Source organism: Penicillium robsamsonii, assembly GCF_028829455.1.
Source record: "Penicillium robsamsonii strain IBT 29466 chromosome Unknown utg000002l_segment0_segment0, whole genome shotgun sequence".
Taxonomy (NCBI): domain Eukaryota; kingdom Fungi; phylum Ascomycota; class Eurotiomycetes; order Eurotiales; family Aspergillaceae; genus Penicillium; species Penicillium robsamsonii.
Genome location: NW_026643220.1, coordinates 3,472,974 through 3,494,551, shown reverse-complemented (window position 1 = coordinate 3,494,551; position 21,578 = coordinate 3,472,974). Strand labels below are relative to the sequence as shown.

The following is a 21,578-nucleotide window of genomic DNA, read 5'->3' as shown; positions in this document are numbered from 1 at the left end:
TACAGTCAGTGGACATAAGTATTTGCATCGCCTGTGGACCCACCAGCTGACCGCCCTGATATATCCATACCGCCTATCTAAAACGCGTAGTATAGAAGTACGCTGGAATAGCACGCGCGCTGCATTCTATAACCAGATTATTTTCCCCTTTATATCCCCCCCTCTCTCTTCTCTCTCAAATTTCTCTCAAATTTCTACCCTATGGCGCGGTCCAAAGAGCTTACCCCCGCTATACGTGAGCATTAGAAGCCATTATTAAGAGTCAGGGGTGGTATACTCCATACTAGATTTCATAGTATGAATTCATGGGAGTTTTTGACCGGCAATATATTATATAATCAAGGGTGGGTCCAGACGATGTATGTCCAGTCACTGTAGTGTGGATCCGTGCCCCACCCTTGTAGATCGGATACAAGGTAATTTTACCTTGGATCTCCACAAACGTCGGTTCCATACAACCGATCAAAGTACATGATTGATTAGTGATTTTGTCTGTTTATACTCGCGCGTTTATCATATTTTATTGCTAGTCAGAGAGTTCCAATATACTCAGTTCATACCATACATTGTCATACAGTCAGATTTCTGTCAGATTACTAGTCTATCAGTCAATCTGAGTAGAAATACATGGACACGATCTCTTCAAGTATCTATTCCTATTCTATAGATGTACACTTGAAGGCCACTTATTTGTAGCCCTATTCGTATAGTTCTACCCCCAAACTCTCCTAGAGTTCCTTTAGTGCTTCCGCGCCCTGATCAGGATGGGAACAGTTGGGTTGGGAGTGAGAGCAAATTCATTCGTAAGATTGGGAGGACGCTTGCCATCCTCATCCTGCCACTTAAACTCATAGTTCTGGAGGAGGTTAATGAAGACAAGCTTCAGAACCTGTTGCGCCAGAAAGCGGCCGGGGCAGGTGTGGAAGCCGTTGCCGAAGTTAATCGAGTCCTCTGAGACGGATCCGAAATGAAACTTGTTGGGGTCAATCTCCTCGCGCTTACGCACCCAGCGCTTCGCGTCGAACTTCTTGGCGTCCTCATTTACGTCGTCGTCCCAGTTCAGATGCTGGTTAGGGAACGAGAGCTGAGTGTTGGCAGGGATATGAAGCCCATCGCGGAAAGTGAATCCGGAGACGGAAGTTCGCTGCATAGTTACTAAATGAGATGTCAGATTATGTTGCAGGTTGTAACGATAGACCGAATGATGAACAAACCTAGACTCAAAGAATGGATACGTTGGCTCTCCTTCAGAAAGCTATCCAGTACGCGCATCCCGTTGAGTGCTTGTCGATTGACAGTAGGGTTCTGTAGCTGCATTTGAGAAATCTCCTCTCGGATCTCCTTCAGAGAGTCGGGGTGGTCCATCAGGTCGAAGAGGGTTGAGAGCAGAGTGGCGCTAGTGCTGTGGGTGGAAGCAATGGTGAGGAAGAGCTCATCCTGGGCCAGCCTCTCAACTGTTAAATCCTTACCCAGACCGCGGTACTCTTCAAGAAGCCATTGCACACCGTCGTTGTACTTGGACTTCTCGCCCTTGGACTGCGAATCCAAAGCAGCCTTCCGAGCATTTAGAACGGGACGAAGAAGCTCAATAGCACGCTTGCGGTTCTTGATAACCACCTTGGTGGGCTCATCAAAGTACTGGGCGAGCCAGCGCATCCAGGGGTGGTACTTGGCACGCACACTCTGGGATGCATTCATGACATTCATGGTGGTTTGGATAGATTGGCCGACCCATTCATCATCCCCGCTAAGCTCTGCACCAACCATGACGCGAGCAGTCATACGGGCCACCATGTACACAATGAAGTGGTAAGGGGGGGCAGGCGTCCAGTCTGAGACATGATCAGTATGTACCACGTTGGGAAAGCGATATGGAGAAGTCACTACCTGCGCAAAGAGGGACTACCTTCTTCATTCCGGCAATGCATTCTTCATTCATAGGTTCCAGGAGATTGTCTATTCAAAATCTCAGTAAGGCAATTCATTTCTATTTCAGTGAATAGGCGGGAGAACCGACTGAGAGCTCGATTGAGGTCTAGTCGAGCCATGTGAGCAGCCTCGTCAGTCTGCTCTGGGCCATAAATTGGTTTCAGAAGGAAAGCCTACGAGTCATGTTCAGTCGGTGCGAACTTGATCAAATTGGGAATGGTCCACGCACCTGTGCTGAAAACAGAGGAAAGCTCAGCTGGTTCTGGGGCGCATTTCGCACTTCCGCCAGATACTTCATAGGCAGAAGAACTTGGGGTCGTTTCGGATCAGCCGGATTGCGCATTGCGAAGGGAATTCCTTTTTTGAGATACTATCGTCCACGTTAGAGACCAATATAATTGGGTTGGTTTAGGCAGGTCATATCATACTTGGGAATAGCCCTTGTCCATGAGACTGGTGGTACCTGACAGGTATCTCATGAGGGAGTTATCGCCATCAAACCTAAGATACGGCATGTTGAGCTTTGGTGGCGAGGTCGACTTTGCCTTGATGAGCCATGCTGTCAAGACAGCCACGGCAAGTATCAACACAATGCCCATCTTGAGGTGCTTCAGAGGTTAGTTTTGGTACAAGGTTGCACTTCGTCAAAATGCAGCGAGCAAAGCTGGCGTCGAACGAAAACACAAGAATCAGGTTTAAGAAACTCGTAGAAATCCCTCCATGTCTATGAATTCAAAAAATATTACCTTGAGCGATGTATCTCGGTCAAACAATATTACGAAGGCTTCGGGGGGCCGGCCTTGGTACGGATGTGACCTAAGCAAAGGAAGCTCATCCAACAATGCCGGAATCATTGTTCGGAGTGTCTCCAGCGCTTACTCCGTTAATTTAAAGACCGATGCGAAGGGTAAACTACCACGTTTCTGGCCATGATCAAATTTGCTTAGGGCTTGAGTGCTCTCGGAGCCAAGGCTGACTCCGATTGGCCAAACTGTGCCTCTTTCCGGCTGACGGACTACGGAACTTTTCCAGCACCAGTTACCCTGCGGGAAAATGATTAGGTCACGATCGACCCCCGAGGTCCCTGTTAATTCCGACAAGGTGCAGCAGAGGGACTCGGGCTGCTAGATGGGATGCGATAGTGGGAGGGACGTAATTGTACCATTATTTCCCTCGCTATCAAGGCCGTGTTATTTTCAGAAAGATGCCTTCAGCAGAACTATCATGGCCGGAGCGCCAGACTGCCATCATCGCCAATGCGACTGGCGATCTCGTTGTGTCGCAAGATGTGCAGCTGCCGGAGTTGGAGCCAGACATGCTCATCGTCAAGACCGTGGTCGTCGCGGTTAACCCGTGCGATATGAAGATGACAGGTCCAATGGCTAGTGAAGGCGCCATTTCGGGCGGTGATTGTGCTGGCATTGTCATTGCCATTGGCTCTGAGGTACCTGAGGGCAGGTTCGCCGTTGGAGATCGTGTTTGCGTAGCAGTCCAGTCCATGAACCCGCTTCTACCTCGAGTTGGCGCATTTGCGCAATACGTCGGTGCAACCGCCGACTTCACACTCAAGATTCCTGATGACATGACGTTTGAAGAGGCATCGACTCTGGGAATCAGTACTGCCACCATCGGTTATGCTTTATTCAAGTCATTGAACATTCCAGGCCACCCCGACAAGCCAGCGGCGAAGCCAGCCTACGTCCTAGTCTACGGAGGCAGCACCGCGACAGGAACAATTGCCATCCAGCTAATCCGCAGGTATGAAAAGCCTTTCACATCCCATAGAGTATCATGCGCGCAAGGCTCTGACAGCAGCTGTTTGAATAGGTCGGGTCTGATCCCCATCACCACCTGCTCGCCGAAGAACTTCCCGCTCGTAGAGCGACGCGGCGCCGAAAAGGCATTTGACTATCACGATGCCGATAGCGTAAAGGAGATCAAGGCGTATACTAAGAACGCGCTGTACTATGCGTTGGACTGTTTCTGCGACAGCACCAGCATGCGCTTCTGCTACAGCGTGCTAGGACGTGCTGGCGGGCGCTACACCACGCTGGAGTACTACAATACAGAGCTACACTCTCGCAAGACAGTCAAGCCGGACTGGATCCTCGGAGTGGCACTATTTGGCAAAAAAGTCGGCTGGAAGGAGCCATATAACCTGGAGGGTGATCCGGAATTGCGCACCTTTGGAAAAGTCTGGTTTATGACCGTCCAGCGCATGTTGGATGCCGGTGAGATCAAGCCGCATCCCACTAAGCTGAGCGGGACCACCTTCGAACATGTCATTGAGGGCGTGGACCTGATCAGGCAAAAGGCAGTTTCCGGACAGAAGCTTGTGTATCATATTGCAGACCCTTGAAGTAGATAGCGTGAAACAATACCAGTTTCTTTTTCTCATTTATTTCTCTAGTCCAAAGTCACTAAGGAAGTTGGGTGCATCATTTTGTGATCTGTAATTGAACATTGAAATTTCTGTTATGGACCGCTAAAACCTCCATTCTCTGATATCACCCTGGCCAGCCCTTCCGGCGCACTACGCCTCTAAAATAAAGTTCCTCTCACCCTTCTTCTGCTACACCACAAAGTTTTTCACCAAGACCATGGACTTCTGCGGGAACTTCATGAACTCGGTGAAGGCAGGGCCCTCGTGCTTCTTGGAGCCAACCAGGCCACCAGAGACAAGGCCCGAGTAGCCAGTGCCGCCCACACCCTCACCCAGGTTGTACTCGAATCCCAGGTTCTTGTGGATCACGACAAACTTCCACCGCTGATCCCGGCTGGGCGACACCAGCTCAAGCTCGACGCCAGTCACCTTGTCCAGCAGGTTGACGGTGGTTGCACCCTCTCCGCCGTAAATCTTACGCATCGTGACGTAGTCTTCCGTCTCCGAAGGCTCGTACCTACGGCTGCTGAAGATCTTCTCGCCCTTCTCCGCCAGCATGACCGAGGGCACATAGAGGTCGTCGATGCGGTTGGAGCCAAACTCGGTAAAGGACAGGGCGAAGGGGCCGGGGCGCACGCGCACGGCAATCATGCCCGACAGGCAAGTGTACCAGTTGAAGGCGCCCCAAAGGCGCTCATGACCACCCATGCCGGTCCAGGAAAGCTTGCGGCCCTCAATCTCCACGTCGAGGATGAGGTCTGACACGGGGACGGGCTCGACCCAGTAGAAATGGGGCACAGTGAGCAGGCTGGCACCCTTGGCCTCCTCTGGGTAGACGCTGTTATCGGCGTATCGCGGCGGTGAAACGGATGTCCAGGCAATTGTGCCCTTGGCCTCGGGATTGTCCATGGTGATGCGGGTGCGAGACAGGTCGGCGGTGATTTCAAAGGTGTAGACCCAATCATCGCTCTTCCAAGTGCCTCGAGTGCCCTGTCCGGGACAAGACTCAATGGTAGACTCCTCAGCATACTCAACGACTGCATATCGCGAGCCGTCAGCAAAGGACCATTCAGCTGAGAGACGGAGGTTTCCGGTTCCCAGGAATGAGTAGTTGGGATCGCGGTAGAAACCAAACACAAAAGCCTCGAGGCCGTCGTCTGAGATGCCGTCAAACTCCCATTGTTCACCAGCGGTGGCGTTCATGGGTTCAATGGCTGGCTGTTCGAAATCGTACTCGGGGGTGCTCAAGAAAAACACAGGGGTATTTCCCTTGGCCATGTCATATCGTGACGCATGGCTCACGGTGCAGGCATCTGATACCTGGACGAGAGGCTCATTTTTCCAGTCCTCGGTCCACCCATGAGGCACCTTCAACTTGGTAGCAGTGCATGTTATGGCGCCGAACAAGGCCAGCACCGTAAGAGAATGGCTGCGCATGGCGATGAGGAAATATCTTGACAACCAAAGGTAGAGACAAAAACCAACAAAGAACTTAATGTGAATGAAATGGACGATGTTTTTTTTACAGTACGAGACCCTCGCAAAACGGGGGTTTAGAATAAAAGAATCTAGCCCAGCACATATTGGGTCGTGTCCGTGAAGGTAAGAAAATGTGTTCGGAGTAGGCTACGGGGTTTCCTTAGGGTCCAAATCCTCTGGAAGAGACCGTCGGCACCGGACCTCCGATCCCACATGTGACCTACACCGCGATGATCCCGATGTACACAAAACGTTAGTGCTTGAGCATCCGAAAGACGATATAGACATAGTAAAGCTACTTTCCATCATGGCATCAAATATCCCATCCAGCCAGACAATCATCAGGCAGCATGAGGGTGGTATTCTTAAAGTCACACCTGGTTCGCCAATCCCGGAAATCGAGGGCCATCATGTCCTCGTCCGCACCCACGCAGTGGGCCTGTGCCCTTGCGACTTCAAGATGCCATTGCGGTTTCCCACAACAGGCCTCTGGACCGGATGCGACTTCTCTGGAACTGTTGTGGCGGTCGGCTCTGATGTTACGCGATTCAAGATCGGCGACACTGTCTTTGGCGCCGTGCATGGCTCGAACCAAGGCGACCCGCAGTCTGGAGCCTACGCCGAATATCTGAAGGCTGAGGCAGACTACATTTTCAAGACACCGCCTGGTATTGACCACGCAAAGGCGACGGCGATGTACGGTACTGGTATTGCGACAATTGCTATGGCCTTATACTCGCTCAAGATTGCTGGCGAGCTGAGCGCGCCCGTCGAGAACAAAGCCTCCGAGACGATTCTCGTCTTTGGCGGCAGCAGCACAGTCGGGATGATGGCAATCCAGATATTGAAGCTGTGAGTATAAACACGGGATGCATCAACGGAATAGTTACTGATCCAAGAGATTCTAGTCTCGGCCACCGCGTCGTTTCTACAAGCTCGGAGAAGAACATCGAATTGGTCAAGTCGTACGGTGCCGAGGAGGTTTTCAACTACAGGTCGTCCACATGCGGTGCCGACATCAGAGCGTATACCAAGAATTCCCTTCGATATGTCATTGACCCGTTTGGAGAGGTCAAGACCATGTCAGTTTGCTATGAGGCTGTTGGCCGCGCTGGAGGCAAGTATTGCGCCCTGGAGCAGTACCAAGAAGCCCTGGCGACTCGTCGCACGGTCAAACCGTTCCTGATCATGGGTTCCTCCATCGCTGGCCGTGGCCTGGTGCTGCCAGACCCGTATGGAAGCCCGCCTGACCCTGAATTGGGCGCCTGGTCGCTAAAGTTCTACAAGGACTTGCAGAGCCTTGTAGATGAGGGGAAATTGAAGGAATGCCCACAAGAGATTCTCCCCGGTAAATTTGATGCGATTCTGTCAGGCCTGGATCGGTTGAAGAATAAGCAGGTGTCGGGGAAGAAATTGATTGTACCGTTAGTTTAGCGGTAGTATCAATTGAGAATTATGTGCACGACCTCTTGTCCCTCTAGATGTATTTCACGCTTGGTTCAGTTTTGATTTTTCACAGCGAGCTCTCAAGTGTACAATCAATTGATTCTAGTTATACCATAAGATGAATCAGCAGGGTGTGGCATCAAAAGTGCACTACACAAACGAAATCTAATCCTCCCGGTAGTCATAAACCAGCCTCACAGACACCTTCTCATCACCCTTCTTGGTGACGGTGGTGCGGGTAAAGTAGCGCTGGCCATCAATGATCTCGAACCCCCAGGTACCAACAGCGTCCCAACCAACGCCCTTGTTTGTCGCAATCTCCTGGATCGCGGCAGCGCCAGTCTGGCCCTCCACCAGACGTGCACGCAGCTCGGCATCCTCGATCTCGGCAACCGGGGTATACTTTGCGTACATGGCGATAGTGCCAAAGATAGGCACTGTGGCCTCCCGAGTCTCGGAGTCGAGAATGTAGTCATCTTCGTTGCTGAAGCCGCCGGGGGAGATGGTCTGCTTGACGCGGATCTTGGTAATATCGCCCGAACCGTTCTCGGCGGGTTCAGTGGAGTGTGTCATGGTGAGGGTGACGCTGGCATAGGCCAGAACCTTGCGGACCAGCCACGGAACGCCTTGCTACAGAATTATATGGATTAGCAAACGTTAACCGAAAGACCATGATGTTTGAAGGAGGAATGAGAGCACTCACGATAGCAAAGGTTGGGTCAATAGGGTCTGAATGTTCGAAGTTATATAAAGATTGTCAGGGTCGACGTCCGTACATCAGCTGTGTCAGTGCTCACCATGACCCAAACTCCAGTCATGTCAGACGTGTTCTTCTCTAGAGGTGCTGCCATTGTCTCGCCCGTAAAATTGGAAAAGAAATTCAAAAAAATTCAAGAATTGACGATTTCAATGACTGAAATTCATAAACATCCCGGAAGTGAGCGTCTTATGTTTAATGAACTGCACTGCTGACACCTTTCCAGCGGACATCCATAATCGATCGGAGTCGGATCTCCGTCCCATATCGGAACCGGAAGGGCACAGGACCAAAGGGGGCCCTTAGGGTCTAAGAGTATTACTCGACAGGTATTCAAAATGCACTTGCCAGTTTGACGAAGTCTGTTCTCTGTTGCTCGGCATCGAAGATTCTCTCCCAAGCAGCAGAGAACAGATATCGCCAATGAGAGTCCCATTTCTAAACCAGCTTGCAATGGTGCAGGAGCAGTTCAGTGTCCTGCGAGGTGCAATGGCTTCGCTGCGTCTCAGCAGGACCGATCTCGCACTCCTGATGTTGAGGAAGATGTGGCATGACGAGGTAGTACTCACCATCCGATCATTGCTGGAGACGTACGAAAATGCTACGGAGCAATTTGGTGTGTTGCGTGGTGCTATGTCTTCGCTACGGCTCACAAGGTGGCAGCTCTTCATGCTGACGCTGAGGCAACTGTTCCACAACATGCCCAACTTCGTCAAGTATTCGCTCTTTGCCTTAGTAACCTTGGGTATCATCGTCGTTCTCGACAATATTTTTGCAAGATTGACCTCTCTCCGGAAGCTCGGTCTACCTGTGCTCGAATTCCCCAAGGGCGACGATCGGTGGGATTACAAGAGAATTCTCCGATTGGGAAAAGAGAGGGCAAGTTTGTTCTCGACCTCGCACAGCGCCTCGAACTAACGTGGTCATAGTATCCCAATACTCCTTTCATCATCGCATACTCGGGATTTGAATACGTCGTCTATCCGTCGTCCAGTTTCGATGAAGTCAAGCGCGTTTCGGTCAAAAAGGCCTCCATGCTCGAGTTCTTCACCTATGTATTCTTTCATGGATGGCGCTTCCTAGGCAGCGATACCAGCACTCTCCTCAAGACCATCGGCGTGGACCTGATGCGTGCAGTGCCCGTTCGCGTGCAAGCTCGTCAAGAGGACACCCAGCTCGCCTTTGAGAGAGCGATTGGACCCTGCCCCGAGTGGAAATCTGTTCCGCTCTATTGGACTGCGCAGGAACTTGTTGCCGCTACCAATGCCAGTGGAATGGTTGGTCCCAAGCTCGGTAACGACCCTCGATGGGTGAGAGCCGTTCAACACTTCCCCATGGTAACCGCGCTCGCCGTATACGTCTCGAATGCCGTCCCGCGCCTCGTGCGCCCTATTGTCACTACGTTCATCTTCTTGCCGGCCTGGGGCTACTACATCTATCTTAAGATGCTTCTCAAGCCCATGGCCAAGGCTGATTGGGAAGAATACGAGAATGCAGATGAGAAGCAAAAGAAGGAAATCCTCCGCGCCACACCCGACAAGAAGTTTCCCATCACTGCCTGGCTCATGTCGCGGTACCGGCCCGAAGAGCGCTCCCTGAGCCAAATCACGCACGATCTTATCGTCGCCACGTTCGAGTCTACTCCCTCCACAGCCGGAACCATGTTCTTCATTCTGGCCGAGCTCGTGTCTCGGCCCGAGCTGGTTGACGAGCTTCGAGATGAAGTGGATGAGGTCCTGTCAAATGGCCTTCTGCCGCAAACGACCTTGACCGAGCTCCGCAAGATGGACAGTGTGATGCGCGAATCGAGCCGGGTGAACCCTTTCAGTCTCTGTGCGTATTCAAATCTCCACAATCACTAACCAATTACCTACACCCAAAAACCAGCTAACATAATGCACAGTGGTGTTGTTTCGAAGGCTGCTTACCAACGTGAAGCTATCGATCGGGCCGGAACTCCCCGCAGGTTCAATCCTCTGTGTCGATGCGCACCACATCCACAACGACGAAGAGCTGTGGGAAGACCCCGACACCTTCGACCCCATGCGATTCCTCAAGCTCCGCGAGCGGGACGGCGTCGACTCACGACACCAGTTCACAAGCCTTGGGAAGGACTCGCCCGGATGGGGAGACGGTACCCAAGCCTGCCCCGGCCGTGTCTTCGCAGGCAACACCATCAAGATTATCTTGACACACCTCCTCGACAAGTACGAGATACAGCTACCACCCGGAGCGGAGAAGCCCAAACGGCACTCAATGCCGAACGGCTCTATGGCCCCAGACCTTTTTGCCCGCATCATGATCCGAGAGCGGAGGCGCTAAGGCAAATTAAAGGAACGCCACGTTGGATGCACCATACTCGACTCAGCACCGGGGTGCCGGCGAGGTTGTGCCGAGCTGTGTGCTACCTATCATACAGATCTAAGATATAAAGTCTCGAGCGCATGGATCCGGGAAATCTTTTTGAATTTTGACGTTTTCACTTCTGCCTATAGATTAGGTAGTGTCTATCCAACGAATAACTATTGTTTTGTCTACATGCAGCTAGGGCTGAACCGAACATACAGAAATTAGTCTATACGGTGATGTATTATCCCAGTAATGAATTCTCTAAGAATGACAAAACCGCGATTTTCATATGCGGGATATGATGACTGGCAAGCACTTTTAATTATGAATGGAATATCTTTCACCAAGATACTAATAACTACCGTTAAATATTTCTACTAGATTAACTCACCTATATTGACATCACTATATTACCCTATATGAATAACGTAGAAGATTAATCTATAATTATTTTAAGCTTAGAAACCATAGATATTGATAGGAAATAAAGTTATTAGATCTGTATGATGAAAAAGATATAAATTCATATCCATGAAAACTCTAGAGTTGGACACGACTCGCGGTTGTTCGCTAAAAGCAACCGAGAACCCTTAATTTAATAAAATGGCTAGTAAAAGTGGAACTAGATCTGGCTCTAGAATATAGCGTGGAAGCTTTCGCTAGCTATCGTTAATTCTTAAATGACAAGCCGGGGGAGGTATACAAAGCAGACAACCCCTGAGGGCCCTAGGCCACCTGCCAGATAGCACTGCACATCCCTAACCCTGTGAATCTAGGAGCCGCTTCACCTTTGTCGTAATATCCTTGAGCGACAGGTCTCCGGTGCCATCCTCCGTCGCTGCCCGCATCTGCTCCTGGTGCAAAAGGGTCTCCCGAATCAAGCCCGCGAAGGGGTTCACGCAGAGGACTTGCCCCTTCTGCTCCCTGTCCTCACCGTACCGACCATATGCCCCTGCACTGCCGATGCCAAGGATCCCTTCTATTCGTTGGAAAAGGTCGGTTCGCAGTTCGAATAATACCCGAATTTGGATGCTTGGGCTATTGAGAATCCGGAAGCCGCCTAACTGCAGGCTGGGCAGCAGGAGGAGGCGGGTATGTCCCGGCGTGGTAGGGAGGAGGAGGTGGCGGTGGAGTAGTGAGAATACCGAGCGCCATATCCGTATCAGGTAGACGTAAGAAGTGACGAGAGTCGTCATGAGTAGAACATCGCAGCTTTCGTGTTTTGAGGAAATGCTTGAGATCGAGTCATTGCAGCCAGAGCCAGCGTGTGCCGCGTGGGTGGTGGGCATAGATCCCTGCATAAGGGTTTCCTGGCTCTGTTGTGACCTTGCAGGTAGGTTCGAGGAAATACCGCCGTCAAAGGCAGATGCGGGTGATGAACTACCGTCGTCCGTATTCTGGCGGCTGATCTGTCGCCGGTGTGACGGTGCCTCGGCCACCGTTAAGTTTTCGAGGATCTTCAAGAGCCGCGAGGTGTGGTCCAGGGCGGTTTGAATTGACCTTTCTATTAATTTGGACGAACAGTCGTGTGGAGGATCGCGGTGGGCGTGTTTGAATGAATGGTACTCTTCGATTAGGGCGGCGCAGAAATTCATAGAATCCTTTAGAGGACTCTGCATGTCGTCTAACACATGGCTCTGTGATGACAGATTGAAAACATCTGTCCTCCCGGTAGAGCCCGCCATGGCCATATTGTCTTGCTGGTCAGGACTGGTCGTTGCTCCGCTCGAGTTGTCATTGCAGCTAAAATCGACCATCATAAAGTCCGTTGTATTGACCTTATCCTTGCCAATTGGTCAGCGTCACTGTTCAAGAGGTCCAGTAAGTTGGTGGGCGGGAGTCATACCTGATCGGCCTCCAGCCCCATGAGTTCGGGCCCGCGCATGTCGCAGTGATCCATATCAGCGCCATCGTTCTGCTTATCTGCTGCTGGGTGGAGGCTTCGCTGTGGAGGCGACACGGTTGGCCAGATCAGGTGCATGGGGTTGACGAACCCTTGTTCGGTCGACGTGTCACTGAGGGTGTTTGGGGAGTTTGATCGTGGAACGGTCGTGTGCTGGCAGTTTGCTGAGGGAGGGCGAGGGAGCGATTGACGTAGTGGGGTATGAATTGGACCAGCAGTCTGGCTGCGATCCCCGCCCCAAGGCTCCGACTCTGTGCCATGGTGAGAGGTTGATGCTGGTGCACGTGCAGCTGTCTTATTAGTGGGTGTTGTCGTTTTACATATCAACCTTGCTTTGACACAGCGTTCGCAACCGTTTCCCGCGCCTGATATAGGGTGTCTCTCGCATCGCAGCTTATAAGTGCGGCAGCGATCACATGCGAAGCGTCGGGACGACTGTCGCCCGTACATCCTCACAAATCTGTCCTTCTTCTGGTTTCGTCTCCTGTAAAACTAAATCAAAAGGGTCGCTCAGGGCTTACGGGAGATTGTAAAGGATTCACCATAGTCCTGGAGAGCCATCATGTGACCTACATCTATAACATCGTTCATAGAGATCACCAGGTTCCCCTCTTTCGCTAAAGTACCATACATCAAATGGATATTGTTAAGAATCCTTAAATTTGTAATTAACTTGGGTACTTCAACGCTAAACCTCTTTCTTACGCCAAGGCATTGTATGCCAAGAATCTTGAACTCCTACAGGATCGAAATTAGTGGGTGTGATGCAGTTTAGACAGCTTCGTCAGCCATTCCTGCATATAACCTGCATCCAGGTTGTATCGAAGAATGGGTCAAGCTGCATCAGAAACCAAGCTTCTTGGCATACAAGCATCTTGAAGTTCGACAGTTTACAATTCATCTTTGATCATATACGTCTTTGCAAGAATCCTTACTTTGTACTGTACGTTTCAGCATATCAGAGACGTTTCGAAGGGAGATACCGCATTACGTAAAATACTGTACTTTAGATGAAACTTGTATACACCTCGGCCCCCGACATTCTTCTCGGCCCCAGCTTCGGCACGGGCGGAAAGTCTTAGTCTGCGAGGTATGCGAGGCCAAGCTGCGGCTGAGGTGTTTGTTGAGACATGCAGAGTATTTCCATGTCCACTGCAGGTTATGCCTGGCCGCTGTAAGCGCATTCACTTTCCACTTTCCAAAGCTGTTAGCGCTTGAAAATAAAGAAAACAATATGTCCATGAGTTGATCTGTTGTCCGGGTGCATTTGTGGTAAAGTCATCCGATGTACATATTCAATAGTGCAGTGTATACTGCAGTGCATACTGCAGTCCATAAGCTAGGGGGTTACATGCGACCCTAGGTCCTGGAAAGCCTGAGGAATATAATATTAATAATAATAATCTGAGTCTTTGAATAATTCATGTCATATGTGACTCGGCTTACAGTCCACGGCTTACAGTCTACGACCACCCTCCATAACTGAGTGATCTACCTGCATATGGCCTTCCATACACCCCCTCCTTCAAACATCCTTGGAGGGAATGTGTTTGCGCAGGATGGTCAAGATTTGGCCCCATGTTTCTCGGTACAATTCGGCACCCCTCTCGCTGACCTGCAGCTTACTTGGTCTAGAACATCAGGGTCAGCAGGGCTCCATTTTCCATTTTTCATCTTGCCCTAGAGTTTCCAAACTTACTCGAGGACCTTGTCGTCATGCCACAGTTGCCCGATGCTCTCGTGGCCCAGAGTAGTTGCGCTGACAAGGGATCGACTTCCTTGTTCGGCAGTTCGTGCAACGAAGTACTGGATTGGGCCCATGAAAATCTTGGAAACCAGTGAGAAGTTCCGGCCAAGATCCGTCTTGCAGAACCCTGGACAGGCCGCGTTGATGATAACCTGATTGTCGTTGTGTCGGTCCGCCACACCCTGCAAGGCAAACATGGTGGCCAGCTTGACCATCAAGTAGTGTCTTTGGTCGGACCATCCCTCCTCGTTGTTAAGTTGGTCAATCAAGGTCTTGTCTGACTCGAGCCACGACTCCTCCACGTCCCGGTAGCCCTTGCTCGTTGTGAACGTGAGGTGAGACGGGATTGCATTAGCGGCGGCCGTTTCCCGGAGCTTAGGGAGAATGAGCAAGGCCATTAACGCCGTGGAGAGCACATTAACTTGCAAACCGATCTCGTACTCTCCGGGCCCTTTTGTGAATCTAGGCATGGCAAGGCCCGCATTGAGGAGTGCGACATCAAGTTTGGGGACTTGTTCGTTCAGCTTTGCGGCGAATTCCTTGACGGCATCAAACGTCGAAAGATCTACCGGGATGACAATAATGTTCTGATTGCCGGTCTCGCGGATAATGGCAGCCTTTGTGGCCTCACCTTTCTCCTGTGTGCGGACGGCAATAACGAGCGGTGATGCCCCCAAAGCAGCAAATTTGACCGCGGCATGATACCCAATACCAGTGTTGGCGCCGGTTACCAAGACCGTCTTTCCCTTGTACGAAGTTTGCGGGTCCTTCGGTGGATTTCTGGCTTGCCAGTACAGATCCTTCAGCTGGTTCGCGCTCGGGTGAGATTGGTTCGAGTTCTTAGCTGCGGAAGACATGGCGAAAATGCAGAGAAGACTTTTTTTAAAAAAAACAAAGACGGGCAATCTTCAAAGATGAAGTATAAAGAGAGGGCGTCAAATTCAGGGCGCGGAAAGGGTCAAGTTCTTGAAGTCAAGATACAGTATGAGATTCTAGAATTCAGGGTCGTGGGGGAAGCATATGCTGTGGAGAGATAAGGGGTCAATATCGCGTATTGTACTTGAACTTTACAAGCACATACTGTATCCGATTGTTATATTTCCCGATTTTGCAAAATGACACTTAATTCCACAGGCCCCAAAGCTGCTGAACGTAAGCAGCTCCTGTAACCTTGGGACCCCTGGAAAATCAGGGCTGTATCTACAAACACATACTCCGTCCGCGTTATTGCTCCTATTAGTGCGGTAACTTTGAAAGTCGACAGTCAACAGTAGATGCTAAAATTAGCGTGACGCAACATTGGGGAAGCAGGATCCCGCCAAGGTCAGCAGGCTCACATCGCAAGAAAGAGCGCCCTGTTTGGCCTGAATGGGGCGGTGCAAACTCCGGTTGGTCAAAAAAGGCACTCGGCTTTGTGGGGACCTTGGAGATTCCGGTTGCCTAGCCCAGAGCAAACTATATGTAGATCGCCCGGCCGGCCGCATTGCCAAGAACCGCCCGCTGGAGCCCTATGGTGTTGTTCCCCACGTCTCCGTGTATGCAAGCCCGGTAAGTTGTCCCCGTCGGAGATGATATAAGTCGGCCAGCGGTGGCTTTGCCCCCAACTTAATGGTGGAAATGGATGTAGATTGCGAGTTGCATGCGACACGGCATGGAATGAACCCACACCTAACTGCTGTTAACCGCTGAATGTCCCCAAAGTGCCTAAGACCCTCTTGGCGCTTGAAATTCTCTGTCCTACCCGTGCCCGCCCTATGGAAGAAGCACATGTGACTAATAAGAAATGCCGTTGTCGGGATCGGAGGTGGTCCAGCCAATCGGAGTATGAGAGACTTTCTTTTCAGTGTTACTCTGCAGGCAGACACTGCTAAGTAGCCATAACTGTGCCAAGCACACCAACACCACTGCCATGCGGGAGTTCCTTTGTTTGGAAAATTGCTAGTAATTATGGTCATGAGATCATTTTGACATAAATAAATACGTGCGTTGTCGGTATTGAAACGGCTTTGCGATTGCATTAATGTACCTACGTTTTAGAAAATCAAAGGTCTTAGACTAAAATAATACATTCCATTCAAAGTACGTTTTATGGGCAAGATAATAAACCATAGGTCCCATTAAGAGGAGAGCAAAGAGGGACGCAGAAAAAATATTTTGTTCTCAAATATCAGGGGGCATAACTGAGTTACGACCGTGATTGTGAATTAGATGTGTAGGAAAAGCAATTATAAATGTAATAATAAAAAGAAAAAATTAGACCATAAGATCACGAATGAATAGCCTAATTTCTAGTTATTGATTTTTTTGTGGCCACTTAGTAATTAGAGATCAAAAATAAATTTAAAAAATGTAACACCCCCTTCATGTACCACTAATAATAGGTTTGGGCAATCATAAGGATGATCTTATGGTGTTTATATGTTTTGTTAAGAGTGTTCACCACATCGCGTTCACGCTAGATATGTTATATATTTTCAAGTAACATCAAAGACTAAACCAAGGATATTCGATACTAACCCCCACCTCTGAGCTTTGAACGTATTTAAAATTTAATGTTCATAATAGTTATGGCTTATCAATCAATTTGTCTTTTAATTGTTGTCACTTCCGACATGAATCGGGTAACCGCGGGTACCTACCCTCACCATCCCCACACCATGGCCGTGTGGGAGCCGCACGGCTCGGCCCGGACCCTTTTCAAACTCCAAACTCTGTGAGTAATCGACATCTTTAAACATGCATTGCTCAAGATAATTATACATAACCTGTCTAGTATCACCGGATATCCTGAGTACTCTGGTTTTACTGTAGCTTAACATGCTATCTATTTCTGATGGCAGTAATTCTAAGTGACTTTTATTCAGAGTGTAAAGGCCTTCGTTAGAAGATAGATGTGATTTCGTCCAGTTTGTGATTTCGACAGAAATCTGACTGTATTGATTGTATGATGAAATTTGGTATGATAAAGCCCCCTGACTAGCAATAAAACAGGAAAAACGTGCGACTTCAAATAGACAAATTCCTAGTCAATAAATGCAGGTTAAAGAGGGTTTATTGGTAGTCCAAAGCCGGATCGGGTGGTAGCTTTTCTCTATCTGACCTGTCATTGTACTCGACATTTGACAGATGATTCTACGTTATGGTCACGTGAAGAGGGAGTAAGACAAGACAAGACACCCCTTCTTCTTTCTCTTCTTCCCCTCTGCTTTGTTTTCTCGTCAATAGTTACTACAATACGATCGTCATTATTCCTTCTTTGTAACTGGACGCATAACATAGTTGCATAGTAGTTATTTAGTAGATAAGGGATTGTGTTTAAACTCGAACACATGTTTAAACCAAAAGGAAATCAGCATGATCAAGCTTCATAACTGCTATGCAGACACGCACTACTGTTTCATCCATCTACCAGTCTGAGCCTCTTGGCCAATGCGTTAGAAATCAGGCCATGAGCCGGATATCAACTACCTGACTAGTTACAGATCGCCGGATATTAAGGCAGCCCCGGGCATCCATCTCTGACGTGAGAGGGTGATCCTTCAGGCTCCGACTCCGATGGCCCGCGCCACCCCGGTCTCCTCCACACCCCCAAATCGTCAATTGAAAAAAACAACCCAGCAAATAAAAAGATAAAATCATGTAATATTTTAGTATAGTTGTGGTTTTCTTTACTGTTGGATTTACACGGTCTCCTTATCTTTTACTAGAGTAAATTGCTAACCATGGCGCCGCAAGCCGTTCCTCGATGGCTCTATGCCAGTCTTATTAGCATCCTTGCTCCAACGGCCAACGCGTTGTACACCCAAACCCAGGGGCTTGAGCAGCTAAATGTGACTCTAGAGGGACGCTTAGAAAAGTCCCTCCCCTTGGCTGCACCATGCTTCGAGGATACGAACAGCGCTGCCTGTGCCTCGGTGAGGGAAGGCCTCAATTCTAGCTGGACTCGCACCAGCCAATATGGGGGCTTCCGCTTCATTCAAGGCGAATCTTGCGCCTCCGACCAGAGCAACCAATGCCTTCTGGACCCTGTTACCCTTGAACCACAGGGCGAGACGTGTGAGCAGGGCATACTGTCGCCTCATTATGTCGAGATCAAGTGTCCCAGTGATGCCCAGGCCATTTTTGACTACGCCCGCCAGTCAGGCGCGCGCCTGTCCATCAAGAACAGCGGTGTTGACTACATCACCCGAAGCAGTCAACAGGACTCCCTGGCCATATGGACTCGTGGACTGAGACACTCGTCCTTCGAAGAGTCATTCATTCCGGAAGGCTGCCCTACCGACACAGAGCCAGTCCCAGTCATCACCTTCGGAGCCGGTATTAGCTCCGATGAAGCCTATACTATTGCTCATGGATACGGCGTGACCCACTTTTGTGGTACCGTCAATGCTATTGGCACTTCCGGTGGCTGGCTGCTCAATGGTGGCCATGGAGCCATGTCCGGCAGCCGCGGACTAGGCGCCGACCGTGTTGTACAGTTCACCATTGTCACACCCGACGGCAAGATTCGCATCGCAAACAAGTGCTCCAACCCAGACCTCTTCTGGGCCCTCCGTGGTGCCGGAGGTGGTGCCTTCGGTGTTATCATCGACTCGACCCACCCTACCGAGCCCGAGAAGTCTCTCACGACGGTTAGCCTCCAGTTCCAGGGCACTACTGAGAGCCAGCGAGCCTTCACCACTATCATGGCCGAGAACATGCACAGCTGGGCCCTTCAAGGCTGGGGCGGCCCGTCCAGCCCCAGCTTCTCCATGCTTGTCAATGACAAAGTCTCCATCGACGAGGCCAAAAAGGCGCTCGCCCCAGCCCTGGATTTCGTCCACGCTCAGAATGGTAGCATTGAAGTTCGCACCTACGAGAACTTCTACCAATTCTACATGGATAACATGAATGGGACATTTGCCACCCCTATGACCATCAGCGGCGCCATCGCTACTACCACGCGAATCGTTCCCGAGGATCATTTCTTGGACGCCGAGGCTCGTGAGCGCATGGTCAACGCCATCATGGACACTCAAGCTGCCGGTCTTCCCACCGCGTTCCTCACGACCATGCCTCTCGTTTACGGTCGCAACAACCCCGAGCCCAACACCTCTCTGCATCCCGCTTGGTACAAGTCAGTGTGGATCGTTGCTAGCTCTGTGCAGTGGACGGCAGCTAGCTCCATCAACGAGCGTAAGCAGGTCGTATCCATGCTGAAGAACGCGACGGCGACGTGGAGGGGGATAATTCCAGACGGGTGCACTTACGCCAATGAGGCGGATCCTTGGGACGACAACTGGGCCTACGAGTTCTGGGGCGACAATTACGAAAAGCTCCTCAAGGTTAAGGCCAGTGTTGATCCCGACAACCTGCTAAACTGCCGACACTGTGTTGGCTGGGAGGAGTCCCTGCCGGGCTACGAGTGTATGTCGGGACTGGATGTATAGGTTTGGGACTGGATGTATAGGTTTGGGACTTGGCCTGCCAATTCATGGCGCATCTCTTTTTAACTACTAACCGTGCCAAGCGATTTATCAACCTATGAAAATACTATTTACAGGTAACCACCATGACTATCTATTTGTACTATTACTATCTCTTGCCGCCATTGAAGCTTCATGCTCGGCTCCAGCTAAACCTCTAGCTGCTTGAGCTCGCTGCTCGGCTTCCGAGTATTTGGCATGCTTAGTTTGCAATCGCTTCAACTTTCTAGAATCAGCATCCTGCCTTTTTACCACCATCCTATTTGCGCATATAGTAGTGCTAAACCCCTAGTGTCAAGAATCAATCTCCCATTTTCTCGGCATATTTTATCTAATTTGTGGGACTGAGGTTTCTTTAAACCGGCTTTCACTAATTCAAGCTATTTGAACTATAGATTAGCTATTACTCTTGATAATATAGGGGGTACTATACTATTAGAAATCGGTTTCGTCTCTCTTAGTCTCTCTAAGAGATGAAATGTTATAGGCCTTTTCCGAACATGATTCAGGGGAGCATATAATGCCGATAACCAAATCCCAATCTACATTGTTCGTAACCTACAGTCCCTCACGCTTGATATCGAAGCGCTTGTCAAGCCATTGGAATACCTTCTGATTGCACAGAGCAATAGCACCCATCTTGGCTTGAAGTCCACCTTCACCCGGCTTGGTGGCCACCCAGAGGTCCTTGTCCGACTCCTTCTGGTTCGTCAGTGCATTGAAGACCATGGAGGTATGGTCGTCCACTTCGAGCCACAGAGACTTTCCAGCGCCTGTGACGAATACTGGACACGTCACCTTATCGAGGTAGGTGCCTTTCTCCTGGCGCAAAGTGTACAGCTTCATCGCCCTGAGAATCTGGGTCGGAGTGGAGACTCCGAAGAATCGCGCGGACATGGCAATGTTCCAGCGCATCTGGAAGTCGAATTTGTTTCCGAACCAGATCATGTTGTTCACAAAGCTATCAGGGATCCAGCCCTTGAGCCACGTGTTGAGGAAGGTCGCCGAGACCTGCTTGGTCGCAAAGTCCCAGAAGTCGAAGAGAGGATCGACGGCGACGCAGGCTTTATATCGGGGGTCCACTGCGGCTCGCAGAGCAAAGTAACCACTCAGCGAGGTTCCGGCAATGGCGACGCGGTTGAAGTCAAGCTCGAGGTTCTTCTGCTCTGCATATTTTTGGACGTAGTCCAACACGATCTTGTCGACAATCTCGTAGTCAGGTCGCATCGGGACATTGTGCTCGTGGAGAGTAAGACCTTGGCCGGGACCTTCAAAGGTCAGGACAGCGTATCCCAATTCAGGACCCTCGGCGGGGTACATGTGGTAAACCTCCTCTTGCATTCCATCGGCGCCAACCGGGTTGACCACGAGGGGAATCTTGCCTGCAATCCGACAGGAGGCTTGGGGAAGGTAGAGGTATGCCGGGAGCTTGACTCCATTCTCGTAAGGAATCTCCAAGATATGGATGGGATTGTTCGCGAGAGGAATGGCTTTGCGGAAAAGCTCGACGGTCTTGCGCAAGATGGGAATGACGCGAGGGTCTGATTTGGTGGGGATGTCCGAGCACATCATGTAGGCACTGGCACGATGATAGTTGGCGGCTCGGAGGTAGGCCATGCGCGCGGAATTGCGATGGCCATTGCTCAGAGCTTCGTCCGCAAGCTGCTCGACCTTTTCCCCCTGCACAGACCACGCCTTGTGCCAGGTTACCGGGTCATTTTCCTTGATCTGGCCTACAGCGTCGAGTACCTCTGCGACGTCGGCGCCTCCAGAGCGGGCTGTGCCAAGGATGCGAATAACTTCAAAATTGAAGAACTCGCCCTTGTAGAATTGATGCATGACGAGAATTTGAGATTCGGGTTCTTTATTTAAGAAAAATCGACGAACACCTTCTGTAAATTGAGGAATTGAGGTCGCGACAGAAGAGCATGTAAGGAAGATCGAGACAGAATTCCAGGATATGAGATGGGGCATGAATGGTTCAATAAACGTCGAACGGTTTCTATAGGCACAAGAAGCCCCCCCATTCCTCTTCCTGTTTACATTGTAGATAGTGTCTGTACCTGAGCGGAATTATGGCAGCAACGGACGTCCGGTCTGTAGCGCGACCCCGATTGGTT

The 21,578-nt window shown here is 50.3% G+C and overlaps 10 protein-coding genes across 10 annotated transcripts; 4 read left to right on the top strand and 6 right to left on the bottom strand.

Annotated features, from left to right (window-relative positions):
- Positions 1-739: 739 nt before the first annotated feature.
- N7447_004567 (cytochrome P450) lies at positions 740-2,528 on the bottom strand (the record flags this gene model as incomplete). Its single annotated transcript, XM_057228842.1, has 6 exons — positions 740-1,155; positions 1,215-1,832; positions 1,888-1,956; positions 2,018-2,102; positions 2,159-2,299; positions 2,358-2,528. 6 exons carry the CDS (start codon positions 2,526-2,528, stop codon positions 740-742), a joined length of 1,500 nt encoding a protein of 499 aa, XP_057088183.1.
- Positions 2,529-3,133: 605 nt separating this feature from the next.
- N7447_004566 (zinc-binding alcohol dehydrogenase family protein) lies at positions 3,134-4,288 on the top strand (the record flags this gene model as incomplete). The annotated part of the gene is made up of 2 exons (XM_057228841.1): positions 3,134-3,687; positions 3,757-4,288. The coding sequence occupies 2 exons, from the start codon at positions 3,134-3,136 to the stop codon at positions 4,286-4,288; spliced, it is 1,086 nt and encodes a 361-aa protein (XP_057088182.1).
- A 213-nt stretch (positions 4,289-4,501) lies between these two features.
- N7447_004565 (uncharacterized protein) lies at positions 4,502-5,749 on the bottom strand (the record flags this gene model as incomplete). The annotated part of the gene is made up of 1 exon (XM_057228840.1): positions 4,502-5,749. One exon carries the CDS (start codon positions 5,747-5,749, stop codon positions 4,502-4,504), a length of 1,248 nt encoding a protein of 415 aa, XP_057088181.1.
- Positions 5,750-6,098: 349 nt separating this feature from the next.
- On the top strand, positions 6,099-7,225 carry N7447_004564 (zinc-binding alcohol dehydrogenase family protein; the record flags this gene model as incomplete). The annotated part of the gene is made up of 2 exons (XM_057228839.1): positions 6,099-6,643; positions 6,700-7,225. 2 exons carry the CDS (start codon positions 6,099-6,101, stop codon positions 7,223-7,225), a joined length of 1,071 nt encoding a protein of 356 aa, XP_057088180.1.
- A 177-nt stretch (positions 7,226-7,402) lies between these two features.
- On the bottom strand, positions 7,403-8,088 carry N7447_004563 (uncharacterized protein; the record flags this gene model as incomplete). The annotated part of the gene is made up of 2 exons (XM_057228838.1): positions 7,403-7,867; positions 8,035-8,088. 2 exons carry the CDS (start codon positions 8,086-8,088, stop codon positions 7,403-7,405), a joined length of 519 nt encoding a protein of 172 aa, XP_057088179.1.
- Positions 8,089-8,447: 359 nt separating this feature from the next.
- N7447_004562 (cytochrome P450) lies at positions 8,448-10,316 on the top strand (the record flags this gene model as incomplete). The annotated part of the gene is made up of 3 exons (XM_057228837.1): positions 8,448-8,873; positions 8,924-9,827; positions 9,898-10,316. 3 exons carry the CDS (start codon positions 8,448-8,450, stop codon positions 10,314-10,316), a joined length of 1,749 nt encoding a protein of 582 aa, XP_057088178.1.
- A 785-nt stretch (positions 10,317-11,101) lies between these two features.
- N7447_004561 (Zn(II)2Cys6 transcription factor domain-containing protein) lies at positions 11,102-12,696 on the bottom strand (the record flags this gene model as incomplete). Its single annotated transcript, XM_057228836.1, has 2 exons — positions 11,102-12,127; positions 12,190-12,696. 2 exons carry the CDS (start codon positions 12,694-12,696, stop codon positions 11,102-11,104), a joined length of 1,533 nt encoding a protein of 510 aa, XP_057088177.1.
- A 1,075-nt stretch (positions 12,697-13,771) lies between these two features.
- N7447_004560 (Short-chain dehydrogenase/reductase SDR) lies at positions 13,772-14,850 on the bottom strand (the record flags this gene model as incomplete). The annotated part of the gene is made up of 2 exons (XM_057228835.1): positions 13,772-13,877; positions 13,946-14,850. 2 exons carry the CDS (start codon positions 14,848-14,850, stop codon positions 13,772-13,774), a joined length of 1,011 nt encoding a protein of 336 aa, XP_057088176.1.
- Positions 14,851-17,715: 2,865 nt separating this feature from the next.
- On the top strand, positions 17,716-19,422 carry N7447_004559 (FAD linked oxidase N-terminal; the record flags this gene model as incomplete). The annotated part of the gene is made up of 1 exon (XM_057228834.1): positions 17,716-19,422. The coding sequence occupies one exon, from the start codon at positions 17,716-17,718 to the stop codon at positions 19,420-19,422; it is 1,707 nt and encodes a 568-aa protein (XP_057088175.1).
- Positions 19,423-20,016: 594 nt separating this feature from the next.
- Positions 20,017-21,297, bottom strand: N7447_004558 (alpha/beta hydrolase family protein; the record flags this gene model as incomplete). The annotated part of the gene is made up of 1 exon (XM_057228833.1): positions 20,017-21,297. The coding sequence occupies one exon, from the start codon at positions 21,295-21,297 to the stop codon at positions 20,017-20,019; it is 1,281 nt and encodes a 426-aa protein (XP_057088174.1).
- Between the last annotated feature and the right edge of the window lie 281 nt (positions 21,298-21,578).